General features: G+C 44.3%; 1 protein-coding gene across 1 annotated transcript in view; it reads right to left on the reverse strand.

Moving 5' to 3' along the window:
- efnb3b (ephrin-B3b) overlaps positions 1-15002 on the reverse strand; it is a 77477-nt gene that overhangs the window by 25152 nt on the left and 37323 nt on the right. Inside the window, exon 2 of the mRNA XM_070992780.1 lies at positions 12292-12581. Coding sequence (XP_070848881.1) covers positions 12292-12581 — 290 coding nt within the window. The remainder of the gene's footprint in view (positions 1-12291; positions 12582-15002) is intronic.

The raw sequence follows: 15002 nt of genomic DNA on the forward strand, positions 1-15002 counted from the left end.
AATTTGAAGTGAACCTGCAATAATGTAATAGTGCTTTCTTGGCAAGGTCAAGCTTGTAAAAACAGTTCTTAAATCTTCAAAAGGGACAAACCTGGATAAATAAAGGTTAAACCAATAAAACAGAGCGGGCATTCTCCATTAAACCTTGTCTTTCCTTCCAGCCGGCCAGCTTCCAGAGGCAATGACAGCAGAACTGTTGCTACAGATGAGGTAAGACGCTATTTGCCACAACGGGGCCCTCTTCTCTCGCAGCGTCATCAAGAGAGCAACCGAGCGAGGCTCGAGGTGCCAATGAATTAGTTCACTGTTTTCACTCATTACACCAAACTGACTGCCTCACTTTTTCTCTGTCTTTATTTACACCCTTTTCTTCATCTCCGACTTCTCTGGCACCACACACACACAGCCAACAAAGACCCCGCTCATAATGAGGGCATAGCGGTGTCTGAGTGTGTGTTATTCTTTGTGTAAGTGTGTGTGTGTGTGTGTGTGTGTGTGTGTGTGTGTGTGGAGGGAGGGGGATTATGGCAGCTCCAAAGCTGTGAATAGGGGCCAGGCTGGGCCTTGGCCCTGGCTGAATTAATTACTCTAATTAGCTTCTTAATTGCATATATTAAACCAGTGGTTAGCAGGGCTGGAGCTGTGGCTGGGGCCTGCATCTAAAGCTGGAGCCGGGGGTGGGTACAGGCGGACAAAAGGGTATTACACACAAACACACACACACATGCACAGAAGTGGCAAAACAGCTCCACCTTCCCCCACCCACTTGACGTAGTCTGAAGTGGAGAAACGAGACCAAGCGCTCCCCTCCATGATGAGGGTATTCAATTATCCACCCCCCCCCTCATCAATATATAATCAGCGCATACACCAGCGGCAGATGTGTAGTACTACTATAGATGATAAGCTCCCCCAGGGGGAACAGAGAGGATTAATATTGGAACCACAGGGACTACTTGAAGCAGTCTTCATCTGAAACTCTTCACTGTATCACTTACTCAGTGCTCCGCTCCCTGTGACATTCAAGATGTCAAACCCTGCCGCTGATTTGCGACCGTCGAGCCTCGCCCCGTCTGGCCCCCGCAGCATGTCACGCAGGCTTACATAGACCATGACAACATCAGAACTATTAGTTCCACTGCTCGTTGCACTTCCCGGCTTTCTTGGCTCGAACAGTTTGCGTATTCTAAAAAAATTCTCAAAACCCTTGGCTCTCCAGACCGAACAACATGCATCAAATTAAGCTTTTTTTTGGCTTGAGTTGACCCACGGGTAAAAATAAGCCAGGCTGAGAGTGAGAGAGAGATCCTCCAGCCAATAAAGGTGGAGGGTGTGTATGTGAGTGCGGGGGAGATTTGGGCTCTGGCGGCGGGAGGCGGGGGGTAAAAATTGCTGAAAATGCCTTGTTGTATTTGTGAAATGCACCCAAAGTATCTCACAACAATAACGATTAGTCAAGTACAAGTAAACAGCCAGTCCGCTAATGAATCTCTCTTCAATAAACAAGTGGAGTACACGTGCACGCACGCACGCACACAATGTGCACGAGTGCGGCGTGATAATGATGTTCTTTGTGGAGTTTTTTGGGGTAATTAGGGCCGCTTAAATGGTGGTTAAAAAGGATTTGCAGCTGATTGTTTGTCCTTGTGTCTTTGAGCCGTGGGCCCTCTTGCTCCACTGAGTGTCTACGCTGTCTTCTTCTACTGTCTCCTCATAGCACACACAGAAATCCTCTTTCATCAGCCGTCCCACAGTCAGCCTTTCCTCTGCTTCCTCCCTCTCCTCTTCTGCATGCTCAAATTATTTGAGCTCATCTGTTTCCCTGTAATTTCCTCTTTCTCTCACTTTTCCTCCTCCCGCTCCTCCTCTTCCTCTCCATCTTCTTCTACTGAACAGCTGCCGACTCCACGAACACCATAATCTCTCTCACACATGGCAGAGATCATGTCTGTTACTTATAAACAAACTAGTCCCATAAAAAGCAGCAGCACTGTGCGTGTCACTTGATGGAATAGTTCAACAATACGGAAAACACGCTCATCTGTTTTCTTTCTGGAAGTCTTGTGAGAAGACTGATATCAATTACATGTCTGTGCATTAAACACGGAGCTGGAGTTAGGGTGTGGTTAGCCTTAGCTTAGCATAAAGACAGGAAGCAATGGATGTAGCAAGCCTGGCTCAAGCAAGTTCAAAAATATACATTTCCTTAGAGTATCTCTGACCTCTACCACCATGTCCAAGAGCAAAACCAAAAATGTGCTCATTAGCCTGACTGCACCTGTGCTACAACTGCAGGGTGGATGGAGAAACTGACTCAAAAAATAACTCCAACATATAACCTTGAATCCAATATTGTAGTTTTAAACATTTGTGTTTAGGCACAAGCGAGATTTGTCGTGTAAAGCTAACATTGCGGTTGTTGGTAGGCTAGCTGTTTCAAGTCTTTGTGCTAAGCTAGGCTAAACACTGCCTAACCCCAGCTATCCTTTTTCCAATACAATGAAAATGTACAATGTATACAAATACAGTGTTTAAATGTAGAGCCCTTATGCTAAGCTAGGCTAACCATGCCCTCACTCCAGTCATTTTTCATTCCACTCTCACAAAGAAAGAAAATAATCCTAAAAAGGGGGAGACAGATGGTTCAGCAGGAAAAGTTTAAAACACAAAGTTTGCCCATGTGTGTAAGCAAACACGCAAACACACACACACACACACACACACACACACACACACACACACACACACACACACACACACACACACACACATCATGCCTGAATCTCTGTGTGTGGGGCTACGCATCTGTCTGTGTGAATGTGTTCATTATGTTGATCAGGGGTCATGTTTGCCTGAACCTGGACACTAAATCAAAGCTATATTAGTAGGCTAATGTGTTCTCCTGATGGCAGGGGTCAGCAGAGAGGTGCGCTTGTTTTAAACTCCCACATGTCTGATTGCCGGGAAACACATCCCTCTGCAAAAGGTCCGTCGGCAGAAGGCAGCAGCACAATGATGCCTTTGTCTGTCAAGCTGTGATGGGCAACGAGAAAAGTTTGCGTATGTGTGTGTTTGTGTGTGTGTGTGTGTGTGTGTGTGTGTGTGTGCGTGTGTGTGTGTGTTAAGACAGCCAGACAGTGTAGGAAGGTTAAATGAATCATACAATGTTAACCAGGCCCAATCCAATTAAGGAGGGATTCTTCTTGTCTGACCTTTAACAGGAGAAACGTATTCACACTCACTCGCAATCAACCCCCAACCCACTAACACAGCTACACACACACACACACACACACACACACACACACACACACACACACACACACACAAACTATGCAGTCAGCCCTCCACAAAAACAGACACACAAACACAAAACTCACGCAAGCACACACCAAAGCCCACTAAGGCCCACTAAGGCACCCTCCATCCACACGCACAGACACATAAGCACTCAACCAACATCGCACACATACCAGAACACACACACACACACACACACACACACACACACACACACAGCCAATCTCACAGACAGTAGCGCGGCTCTGATTGCTGACCTAAATCGGCCAGGCGATCTGTCACTTTCTCTTACTCACACTCAGCACACATCTTTTTTTCATCTTTTTTCCTCCCCTTTCTCTTCTCCCTCTCTCCTCTCCTCTCTTGGCCAAATATCCCTCGCTCTCTCCCAGTGTCGCCTTCCATTAGCTCATTCCAGCCCCCCTCCTCTCCCCTATTAACTTTACCAGAAATGCCATGGCCTCATTCGTATCACACACTGTACTGTAGGTGTCAATGTACAGTGTGTTGCGTGTTTACAGTGGTCTTGCACTGATCTGTACACTGTATTAAAGTCTGAGTAGCCTTCGTGTCTTCATGCATATAATGAAGTTACATACAGTGGAGCTCGGGGGAATCTCAAACTTAATCATTGCTTAACAGTTGAGTTGACTACCAACCTTTTAAATAGAGTTGTCTTTTCTACTATCCACTTTCTCTTATCCACAGAGAGATGCAGATACACTTCATCTCTAGAGGGGATATTAGTCGGATCTGTTGCACCAAACCCCTGCTGGCCTATTCTATTCCATTTTCCTCTTTTGCACTTTATTTGAGGCCATTTTCACACATGAGAGTTTAACTGAGGCTGTTCGCCCTAAGAATTTCGATGTGTTTAGTGGAGTGTGAAAAATGTGTTGTGGGCTAAAAAAGCAGTCTCAGGTCCTCCTCAAAATAGTTGTCAGGGGCCGGCTTGGTGGAAACTCTTGGCATGTCCCCTGAGGGCCACGACAGATGCGAAAGCCTTCACACACTTGGTCAGTGATGAGAGTAACTTAAAGTAATATGTCACTGTAACTCCAGTACTTTTGGTAAAAAAATTAATGTAACTAATTACTGTATCAAGTTAAATAACGCAAATACAATTACCAAAATATATCTGTTACTTTCATCTTGACAAATGCTGCCTATTTTAATGCACTATAATGACAAAGGGGAGAAGCACTCCCAAAACGCCGCTGCAAGGAATGCAACAGCTACCTCATGAATGGTTAACAAAACCGGGTAATGACCAACATAAACAACCATGTTCTGAAAAGGACACATTACAAACACGAACAAAAAGAAATATCTGCATTTGGAACATAAAACAACAAACTTGATAAAGTCCTACATCCTGCACAAGGCATGCATGCTGGAAAATGATCATTGGACGATGCTTGCATTCGTCTGCACGTTAGCAATTCAATCAGCATATCGCTATGAAATGAACTATATCACAATGTGAGATTCTGATCATAGTGCACAGCCCCTTTAGCAATGGCTGCATTTCAAAGTAGACATGTAAAAAGCAAGTAAATTACTTGTAACAATAAGTAAATAATCAGTAATGAACTCTAATGAGGTAACTGTAACTAACTGCAACGTATGTGTGAAACTGTTTTACTGGTGTAGAATTCATCGTGGCCTGGATGGGGGGGGGGGTCTGTAGGCATGTATACATCAGACAAGATTCATCATGTAAGACTATGACAAAAGCCAAAATGTCAAATGAAGGTAGTTTAAGTGACTGACAATGTGGTGAAATTAGCAAAAAAACAAATGGCGACACCCGTAACAAGCAGCCACCCTCATACGGGTTGGGAGGGGTTGTTACCTGACCTGAGGCACTTACATATTCTCAGTATTCTACTTGTGTAAACCATTTCCTTATCGCAACATCACTGCAGCAATAGTCCCTATTTTGTTCCAGGAGTGCGCACCAAAGAAAAACCTCGCATTTTTATCGTGCGCGTGCAGGCGGCAAATTTGGTTCAGTATCACTTGGACTAGTTTCGACTGTCGAATGGAAAACTCAAAGAGATGCCTTTCAGAAGTGACCACGAGTTCAAGAACAGAGACTATTTTATTTTGAGCATGTCATTTTCAAGTGAGTGCACAAAAGGAGCCACTTGTTCGGGTTTTAAAGCATTAAATGCCATTAAAATAATGAGAGAGTATAATACTCTCCATGTTTACATGAGATGTATGACCACTTTTCCAGCAAGTATCTCAGCTCGTCTCTCTTTATGACAGAAGTACAGATTTATATATACTGCTACACAAGCATTTTGATTCCAGTGGAATTCTTCCGTATAAAACAACCTGTACCCTAGCCCTAAGCCCCTCACCGCGGGCGGCGTCTCTCCCTCCTTCACCATCTCTTCTCCCTCCCTCCTGCAGCTCTTCCTCTTCTCTCCCGTGTGCCTGTGTTTGCTTTAGAACCTGGCAGGAGGCTCAAATCAGAGGGCTTAAACTTGATCAAATATTCAGCAGATATAGATTTCTCAGAGTCCCTGGATTCCCCACCTCTTCCACCCAGCTGCTTTCCACCCCTCCCTCAGCCCGTCCTTTCCTTGAATCCCTCACTTCTGCTCTCCTCGCTGCAGTCACAAACAAAGTTGTGTGCTACACACAAACAATACACACACTCACGCAGACAGCCACGCACGTATGCACATGGGGATTCATAAACTAACGCAGAGTGGCAGAGAGGTGCAGCTCATTTACGCTGCAGTGCAGTGTTTCTCTCCACTTCCTCTCCTCCATTGTCTCCTCTCTCTCCTCTATTTCACTCTCTGTTTCACTGTCATTCACCATCTTTCTCCCCCTTCATCTCTCACTCTTTTCCCTCCCCCTTTCTGTCCTCCCTCCCTCTCCCCCATCTGGATTCTGTGTCATTTATTTCAGCTTAACCCTGATAAATAAACCAGTGAGTACCTCTGCATTATTGAACACTTCGACATTGCTGTCTGCACGCGTTGCAGCGGCCCCGTGCTGTCCAACAATTAGACCACACACACACACACACACACACACACACAAGTAGCCCCACCCTGTCCCAAGTTGCGCAGAGACACCAACCGAAATTTGCCGTTAAAGCTGACTAAAGGGGTTACACACAAATTCATACAAACACACACAGGCGCACACACAAAATGAGACAGAAGAGGAAAAGAGACAGATGGACGGACAAGAAAGACAAACAGAGAGACAGAGAAGAGTAAAACAACACCAAGTCAAAGAGAGAGAAAATAAAGTTTGCAGAAACGACACTGCGGTATGCAAATGACTACTATACAAACACACACACAGAACAACACACCATTAACTTTGCCCCAAAACTCATAAACTTACCCAAAGACACACAAGTGCATGCATGCACAAACACACAGATTTATTTTTATAGGTGTTCATGCTCCAGTCAGCTCTTCTATTATTCATATTAGCAGGGGGTTGTTTATCTCTGCCATTGTGCAGAAGCAAGCACCGGGCTCTCCGCAAAGCCCCGGGGGCCCTGCTCCCTAAAAACACCGCTGGGAGTCATTCACGCACAAACGCAGAAAAATACCATCACGTCCGGCACACGTATCCATACATGCACGTTCTGCCCGCACAGTCCTGCGCGACACACAGTTTCATACCTGCATCCGTGCACACACACGCTCGCGCACATACACACTGCCATCTGTCTCAGTATGCAACAACAACAACAACACTGCAATCCCACAGCAACTGACCTGCTCACCACTACAGATCTGACCAGTTTTTGTGCATATTTTTGGTGATGTGTGTGCGGCTATTTTCAGACTATTTTGTGTGTGTTTACAACCACAAGCCCACTTGTATGCCAATGTGTGTGTGAGTGCATATATTTATGAGAAACCCCTGTGTATGGTGCTGTGAGCATGCATAAGTTAGCGTGAGCACCATGGAAATTAACTGATTTGTGTGTGTGTGTGTGTGTGTGTGTGTGTGTGTCTGTGTGCGTGAGAGAGGGAGACATCACTGACATATGAGGTCATATGTATGTTGACTGTGAGCCTGCAATCATTCACTGCTGGTGCACAAGCTGGTGTGTTCAAATACGTTTGCGTGCGTGTGCGCATTCATTCATGTGTGTGTGCACGAGTGTGTGTGTGGTCCCATTCCCCCGAGAGCAGCAGCGGTGATTGAAAGTGACCGCGTTGTTTCAGTGTCACCCTGCAGATGAGATGCCATGTCTGAGTGTCAACTAACACTCACATCCCATTCACATCAGCCGCACACACACAGACAGACCTGCCTCTGTCTGTTGTCATCTTCTTCTATCTTTCATTCTCACTTCATTCTTCCTCTTTCCTCCCGTTTGCTTCCCTTTCATCCCCACGCATGCATCTTTTAACTCTTTCTTACTCTTTTCCCAAGTCCTCCCTCCTCTCTGCATCCTTCCAGCCTTCACTTCCATCACTCAATCTCCAGAGGAAAAGACATTACTCTGACTGCCAGCAAGACCTATTAATTGTATGTTTTAGCCCATTTTAGCACAAGCTGTGCAGCGTTTGCCACTTTAGACCATTAATTGAATGATGATTAATATTAGAAAATTATAGAAAAGTAAGTTCAAGTGTAATTTAATAACACTTATAACCATTTAGTTTTTAAAGTTACCCACTTCACATATTTTCTGATTATTTTTCTTCCCTCATCACGGTCTGCAAATGTGTTTTCATATCACAGAATGCCACATTGTAAAGAAATATGAAAGAATAACACTGACTGGCCCTTGAGACTGAAAATTAATCTCTGAAAAGCTGCATGTTTCAAGATATTTTCGCCACAATTATAAAAAGAAAAAAGAAAAACCCTCTGGATAATTCACAACACACACTGTCATCAGGTTTTAAAAACAGCTCAGTGAGGTCTGTGGATTATCGAGAGGAACAAGCACATGTTGCTGTTGCTGATTTATAATAATGATATCTCAAAACCAGAGCAAACGAAATTAAAACTAACAGCATGGATTGCTACCACATGGAGCAAGTGAGAAAATATGTTTTCTGTAATTTAAGTGAACTGACCCTTTAAAACCAGCTGACCCTGGACCTGCATTAACAACAACTCTTCTATTCTCCTCATGTGTACGCCGTCCTTCAAGCTGCAAACCAAATCAGCTGCCTGGAGATAGTTTCCGCCAGCAGTTCTCATTAAGAGAGACACGTCATCAAGACCGCACTCTGATTGTGAATGTGTGTGTGCATGTGTGTGTGTGTGTGTGTGTGTGTGTGTGTGTGTGTGCTTGTGCATGCATGCAAAGAGTGTGTGTTACAAGGCCCTGGCGCCTGCTTTCAAAGGATTCATTAAAAGCAGTGAAAGGCTTGATCCGCGGTTTGGGTTGATGTACTGAGCATGTGTGTGTGTGTGTGTGTGTGTGTGTGTGTGTGTGTGTGTGTGTGTGTGTGTGTGTGTGTGTGTGTGATTTGAATGGTGAAAGAGAGGACAAACTAAAGGGTGGAGAGACTGAGGGAGAGGCACAGACAAAACGGACGGAGAGAGAGAGGAAGAGAGCGAGTGTGACTGAGAAATGGGTTTACATAAACCCTGACCTCATGTTATGAATGAAAACATCAATCAATGAGTATAACTAATCAATTTCCCCACTCCTTCTCTCCTCTCCGCAGGATGCCGAAGTAAAGAATTACATTTAATGCGATTCATGTAATCTGATTACAAAACAGTGGCATCTGTGTGACATTAGTGACAGCAAAAACAAAGGAAACTTTGGATTTTTTCCAGCTGCTTGCAAGATTTTCTCAAGACACAATGTTTTGTCTTGAAATTATCAATCATAACAGTCGCTGATGAAGCCCACACGGATCACGGCGGAGAAACAAGATGCTAAAAAGAGTTGTGGGTATCATTCACTGTGCACTGTAGTCGCCATTTGCAAAAGAAACTGATTACACAGTGGACTTTAAGCAAGTTACTGGTAATCTGTAATGAGTTTAACTTTGAAATTAACCTCCACTGCCTCCTCACCCCCCCTCCCTGCTGTTCCACCACCCAACCGCTCCACATCACCACGCCTGCATGGTCTGCAGAATGCAAAATTAAATCACACGATGCTATAGGTTAATTAAAGCGAGATTTCCCTGAGGCTTGCACATACATTGGTGCCCTTACACGCATCTACAAACATACATGAACTGTAACTAAATTCAGGGACCAACCAGTAAGTCCAGTATGCATGAGATCCAGCGAGTGAACACACACAAGTTACAGCAGATACGTGGCTCTGAATGAGCGGCAGGATTAACGGTTATTAATTATCTTCCGGCCTCATTAAGTACGCAGAAGCTCTGCTGTGAGACGAAGCACAATTCTCCATTAAGAGCACATGATCAAAGACACACAGCACGCTATACACAAGCTATCTGCTGATGTTATCAATAAGTTATCAGTACCAAATGCTCTCTACAATCGGCTACTCCCCCGTTTCTTCACTTCTCCAACTCTCCCCTCTCTCTCTTCAAATGTGTCAGTAGTATCTGTGCGTGTTTGTGTGCGTGACCTTGTGTTGCAGCCGTCATTGATTGGGCTGGAGCTGTCAATCGATCAGTCTGGTCTGCGAGCGGAGATAAAGGTGTTTCTATCTCTGGACACTCCAGTTGCCGGGTGGGAGTACAGGGGAGAGGTGGGAAAAATCCAGACCGTGGGCCACATTCGGCTCTTTGTTTGCACCTTTTCGGCTCTTTGTTTGCACCTTTTCAGCCCTTCGAAGGGTTTCATGACTGTTCTTACTTTGCTGCGGTGGAACAAACTTCAAGTTTAAGACAGTTATATATTATTTATTGATGGAAGTTCCGCAGCGGGAACTGGCTTAGTGCACAATAAGCAGCAGACTGAGTGCGTTGACGCGTAATCAGTATCTGTGCAATCATGAAAAATGCAAAAATTGAACCCAGGTCACATTGAAAGCCTTGCTCAATGCCAAAGACGGAAGCAAACTGGTTGAGATCCTGTGGCGACGGTGCATGACTTTGCTGATTACCTGTTGGCCTGAACAGTCCAAAGACATTTCGAGAAGGGCCCAAATGTGTTACGACCACGTGAACACAGTGTATTTCTAAATTATGCATGCCTGTCTATACTTTGAGGCTCACACTGTTTTTGTTTTGCACTCCAGAACTTCGGCTTGTGTGAATTCTGAATATGGACAACTCCTTAGTCCGTGTGTATGCGTTTGCTGAATGTCTTTGGCATAGCAAACTGATATACTGATATAAAAAAACATAATCTTTCAACATATTTGCTTAGACATAAATGGATTTTAAATCAAGAGATAGTGTAATTTAGCTATCAGTGTCAGTTTCTTGCAGCTATATTTGATGGCTGTTCAGGTTCTGCTGTTCAATATCTGTCAGTCACTGAATCAGGTATCAGCAGGTATCAGATTGCATTAATTTTCCCCTTCTTATCAGGCCAAAATTCCTGTATTATTGGGTGCACCGATACACACACACACGGTGGCTTACTGCGCCACTGCATGCTATCTCATCCCCTCATATCTAATCTGAGAGAAATACTTATATGTTGATAATGATTCAAGGTGCAGGAGAAATATGCCCAGTGCCTCACCTCTCTTCACAAACACGCCGGGTATGAGGGCTGATAGAGAAAAGCGAGCGCACCTGAAACGCTGAACAAATACAGAACACAAAGAGACATGAGGGACTTCACAGACTTCCAGAGATCTTATATTCTCTTTGTTTCTTTCTGTCTCTCCATCTCGGTCCCGGCTTCCTCCTCCTCCTGGCTCTACTCGTCCCGTCTTTTTTAGGGTTTTTTTTTCTACCCGCAGATGAAAAGAAGTGAAAAGAGCATTTGCACACCTGAGTGAATAGAGCTCGCATGTGCGTGGGAGGAGAGCTGTGGGAATCGAAGAGGGTCTCTCTCTCTCTCTCTCTCTTTCTCTCTCTCTCTCTCTCTTTCTTTTTGTCTATCCTGCTCACTCGCTCGCTCCTGAGGTGTTTTTACAGTGCTTGTGTTTGTATTGGAAACTTGTCTGTGCGAGAGAGTGTGTGCATACATGCGCACGAGTGTGTGTTTTGTGTGTGTTGCGTGCTCCAATTGTGAGCGCCGAATGCTCTTGGCTCTTGGCCTGTATTTAAAAACAACCCACAGGTTTCGGTTGACGCGACCTTTACTTGCAGATTGTTCCGTCCGATACAAACGCACGGCCTGGCTCGCCTTGATGACCTCATCAGGTCTTCACACAGCCTAAGTCCAAACAAACCTTCTGAATAAACCAAAACAAACTGTGCTTCACCATTTGTGGTCACTGCAAGGCTGGCAGTAACAATAAACAGGCCAGAGGCCAGCTCAGCGGCCAAGCAGCACAAAGACATAGCAATGACAAACACACAAATGCACACACAATCTTGTGTCAAATGCAACCATACTTCAGTAAACACAAAATCCCACACAAGTGGCAAAGAAGGACAAATCCAGGGACGCACTGCAAAAAAAAATGAAAGGAGCCAAAAGCACATTTTTCTCTTGCTTACCTGAAGTGTGTTGAACCCCACAAAGGTGAAAAAGAGCGAATTTAATTAAAAATTTGTCAAATAACCTAATGCTAAAGCAAGGTTGGATTGGGAGAAAATAACCTGAAATATCCTGAAAACTCCAGGCTGGCCTGGCTATTTCTTGCAGTGTACGTCCTGTACTGTATCCACCCGCAGACCGGATCACACACAATCCTCAAACCTAATTACTCTAAACACACCCGCCCAATCATCACCATCATCACTGAAATAAACAAACACACTCAGGCACAATCAGAAATCAGCCATGCAATCATAACAACCCCCCTGTTGCCCCCCCCCCACACACACACACACACTGCAATGAAGCTCAACACACACGGCCATAAACACACACAGACACACACCACCCCTAATCTCCAGTGCTCCTTCTGCTTCCTTGACTCACCAATGATGTAGTAGTCGTGCATGCTCTTGAACTCGTGGCCCCAGAGGTTAGGCGAGAACTCCTGGAACTTGATGGTGAAGCGACGTTCGCGGGTGGGCTCGTCGCAGGTCAGCACGATGTTGGGGGGTCCGTTCACCTCGCAGCGGTCCGCCTGCTCCCGCGACGACACAAGGTAGAGCTTGTAGAACTCGTACTCTGGCGTGGACCTGGCGGTGTCCAGCGGAGGGCAGATGAGGTCCAGCCGGTCCCCGATCTGAGGGTACAGAACGTAGCCCTTATCGTCCCTGAACCTGGTGGGACGAAAGAAAACAGAAAGAAAGGAGTCAGTGGAGAGTAATGCAGAGATTCATTAATTAAAGCCTTTTCCTTCCTCCACAGTGAGCCAGTTCAGAGCCACCTGTCCTTGCTGCTGAATGAGCAACAGATGGGTCCTTTACCTCTCTTATTTCTCCTACGTCTTTCTTATTTTCTCTCCTTTCATGAGGAACAGGTGCCTTTACAGAGGAACTGCTGTGCACTCAACTGCAAAAATAAATTTTTACCACACAAGCTCACACAATCCCCTGTCAACCACATGAGGAGGTGGAGGAAAAAAATAGAGCCATATAAACACTAGTTGATGATGCACAAAGGGAGTAAAACACTAATCGAAAGCCAAAAGGATTCAGTTATCACAAAAGCATTCATTTATTCCTTTTCCTTGGTAACCACCCCGCAGAAATGACCTTCAGTTCAGAGATATTTTTGAGTCATCAAACTAAACATATACTTAAGTAGTCAAATGTATGCAAAAGCAAAGTTCGGGCGCTTACAGAAAGCTTAAAATAAATGCCTGGAGTTTGCTTGAGGCGACAGAATTCAAAGCGAAAAAAATATTGAAGACAATATTGAAAAGTAAACAAAAAAACTTACAATGTGTGCACATGCATGGGAAATGAAAGCGGAATACTGTACATGAAACAGAAAAACGGCAACAAGAAATTGTTTTACATTTTTTTTGCAGTTCAAATTTTCTCACAGAATTCATTTTCTGTGTTTTTTTTTCCCAGACTTTAATTTGCAAGCGAGTGGAAATGACAACTATCGCCGCTGATCAGCAGGACGACGCTGCCATGCCAAATCTCAGGTATGTACAGTTAATTAGTTTGCTAATTAGCTGTTTTGATGTCAGCCTGTCATCCACTTCTGATATGAATGATGTGCAGTCTGTTTGTTTAGAGCCTAACTGATGATTTGACACCCGACATTTATGGGAAAACTGCCGCCTGAAGTGATTCTAAAACAACAGCCTGACTACATTCAACAAATATAAGCTCGGGTATGGTTTAGCATTACCACTGTTACAATTTCACTGTTGCTTTCAGTGAACAGCTTTGATGTAATGTGGTTTTAGTGTAGTTCAATGACTCTCTTGGGTTCAACACTGAGCACGTTTTAAGGAAATAATTCACATGAAAATTGATATTGATTCTGCATATTAGCAAAAAACCAGATTGGTCAAAAGCCAGTTATTTTGTTGCAGTCTGGAGGGCTGGTGGGTTCAGTGCGGCTGCACAGCTGTCAGTCTTTCCAGAGCTGAGAACATGAAACGCAGAAGCCTGAGGGGCATAAACCCACAAATGACTCCGACTCTGTCACTGCCCTCACAGCACAGGGCCATCTACTGCTGGTAAGGCCAAACTCTGAATGATCAACTTGGCTCATGAGGCCTATGATGATTTTAATGGAGCTAAAGTAAGAATTTGAATGTAGAACATCCAAAAATGAACTACAATTCTCAACAGAATGTGAGGAAATAACAGTGTGGCTGTCCAAGTTGGCAGTATATCATGTTGCAGACGCATCTACTGAAGTTAGCATGCGAACCAGCTTGCTCAGGCTGTACATTTCGTCCATCAAGAGGTGATTGTGAGTCACTGTAGCATCCATTCTGGCCTCAGTCCAACATGAGAGAATGCACAATCCCAGTTAATCACTGAATGGAACGGTAAATGCAATGATGGGTACAGCTCTGGGCAATCAACCACTATGATCACCACCACCCACTCCCAGCAAGAAACCACCCCAAAATTCCAGTGATATGCTGCTACTAATTTGTTTGGAATTTGAATTGGACAGGTGGCCAGTTCTTCCATATAACACCTTCAGCCATGAAGCATGCTTGGCTCACAGTAGGAAAACAGAAAGTAGTCTGTGCACACCCATAGTGGCTTTATCTCAGGTTAAAACAAATGTCACTGCTGACAGAAAGAAGCAAAGTGTTTATAGTAGTAAAGATAAAAAGGAGGAGGAGATTTGCTGGATTTTCTCTTCTGTTAGCATTCTCACAGAATTTTAAGTGACACTTTGATGTGGAAGTGGGAGGAAGCAAATGCCTGTAATGTTAAGAAGCCCAGTTTCTATTACCTCTGACTCAGACGTTTCTGTTTCCAACTAATCCACATGAACAACTGGGAGTCACAGCACTCAAACCTGCTTAATTATTCCCTCTGTTCTGCAGACAAACCGTTTGACCATTAAAAAATAAACAAAGCAAGATCACAAAGCATGAACAGAATGAGAATTATGCCAAATAACTTTATTGTTAAAAAGATCAAATAAATCCTAATAATGTCACATTAGCCGCAAATTACACTTTTATCTGTCCAATAAACAACTGCTATTTTCTTTCGGGCCTCCTCATGGAAGCTGATAAAAATGTGAGTTAATTA

Source organism: Chaetodon trifascialis, chromosome 23, assembly GCF_039877785.1.
Source record: "Chaetodon trifascialis isolate fChaTrf1 chromosome 23, fChaTrf1.hap1, whole genome shotgun sequence".
NCBI classification, from domain to species: Eukaryota; Metazoa; Chordata; class Actinopteri; order Chaetodontiformes; family Chaetodontidae; genus Chaetodon; species Chaetodon trifascialis.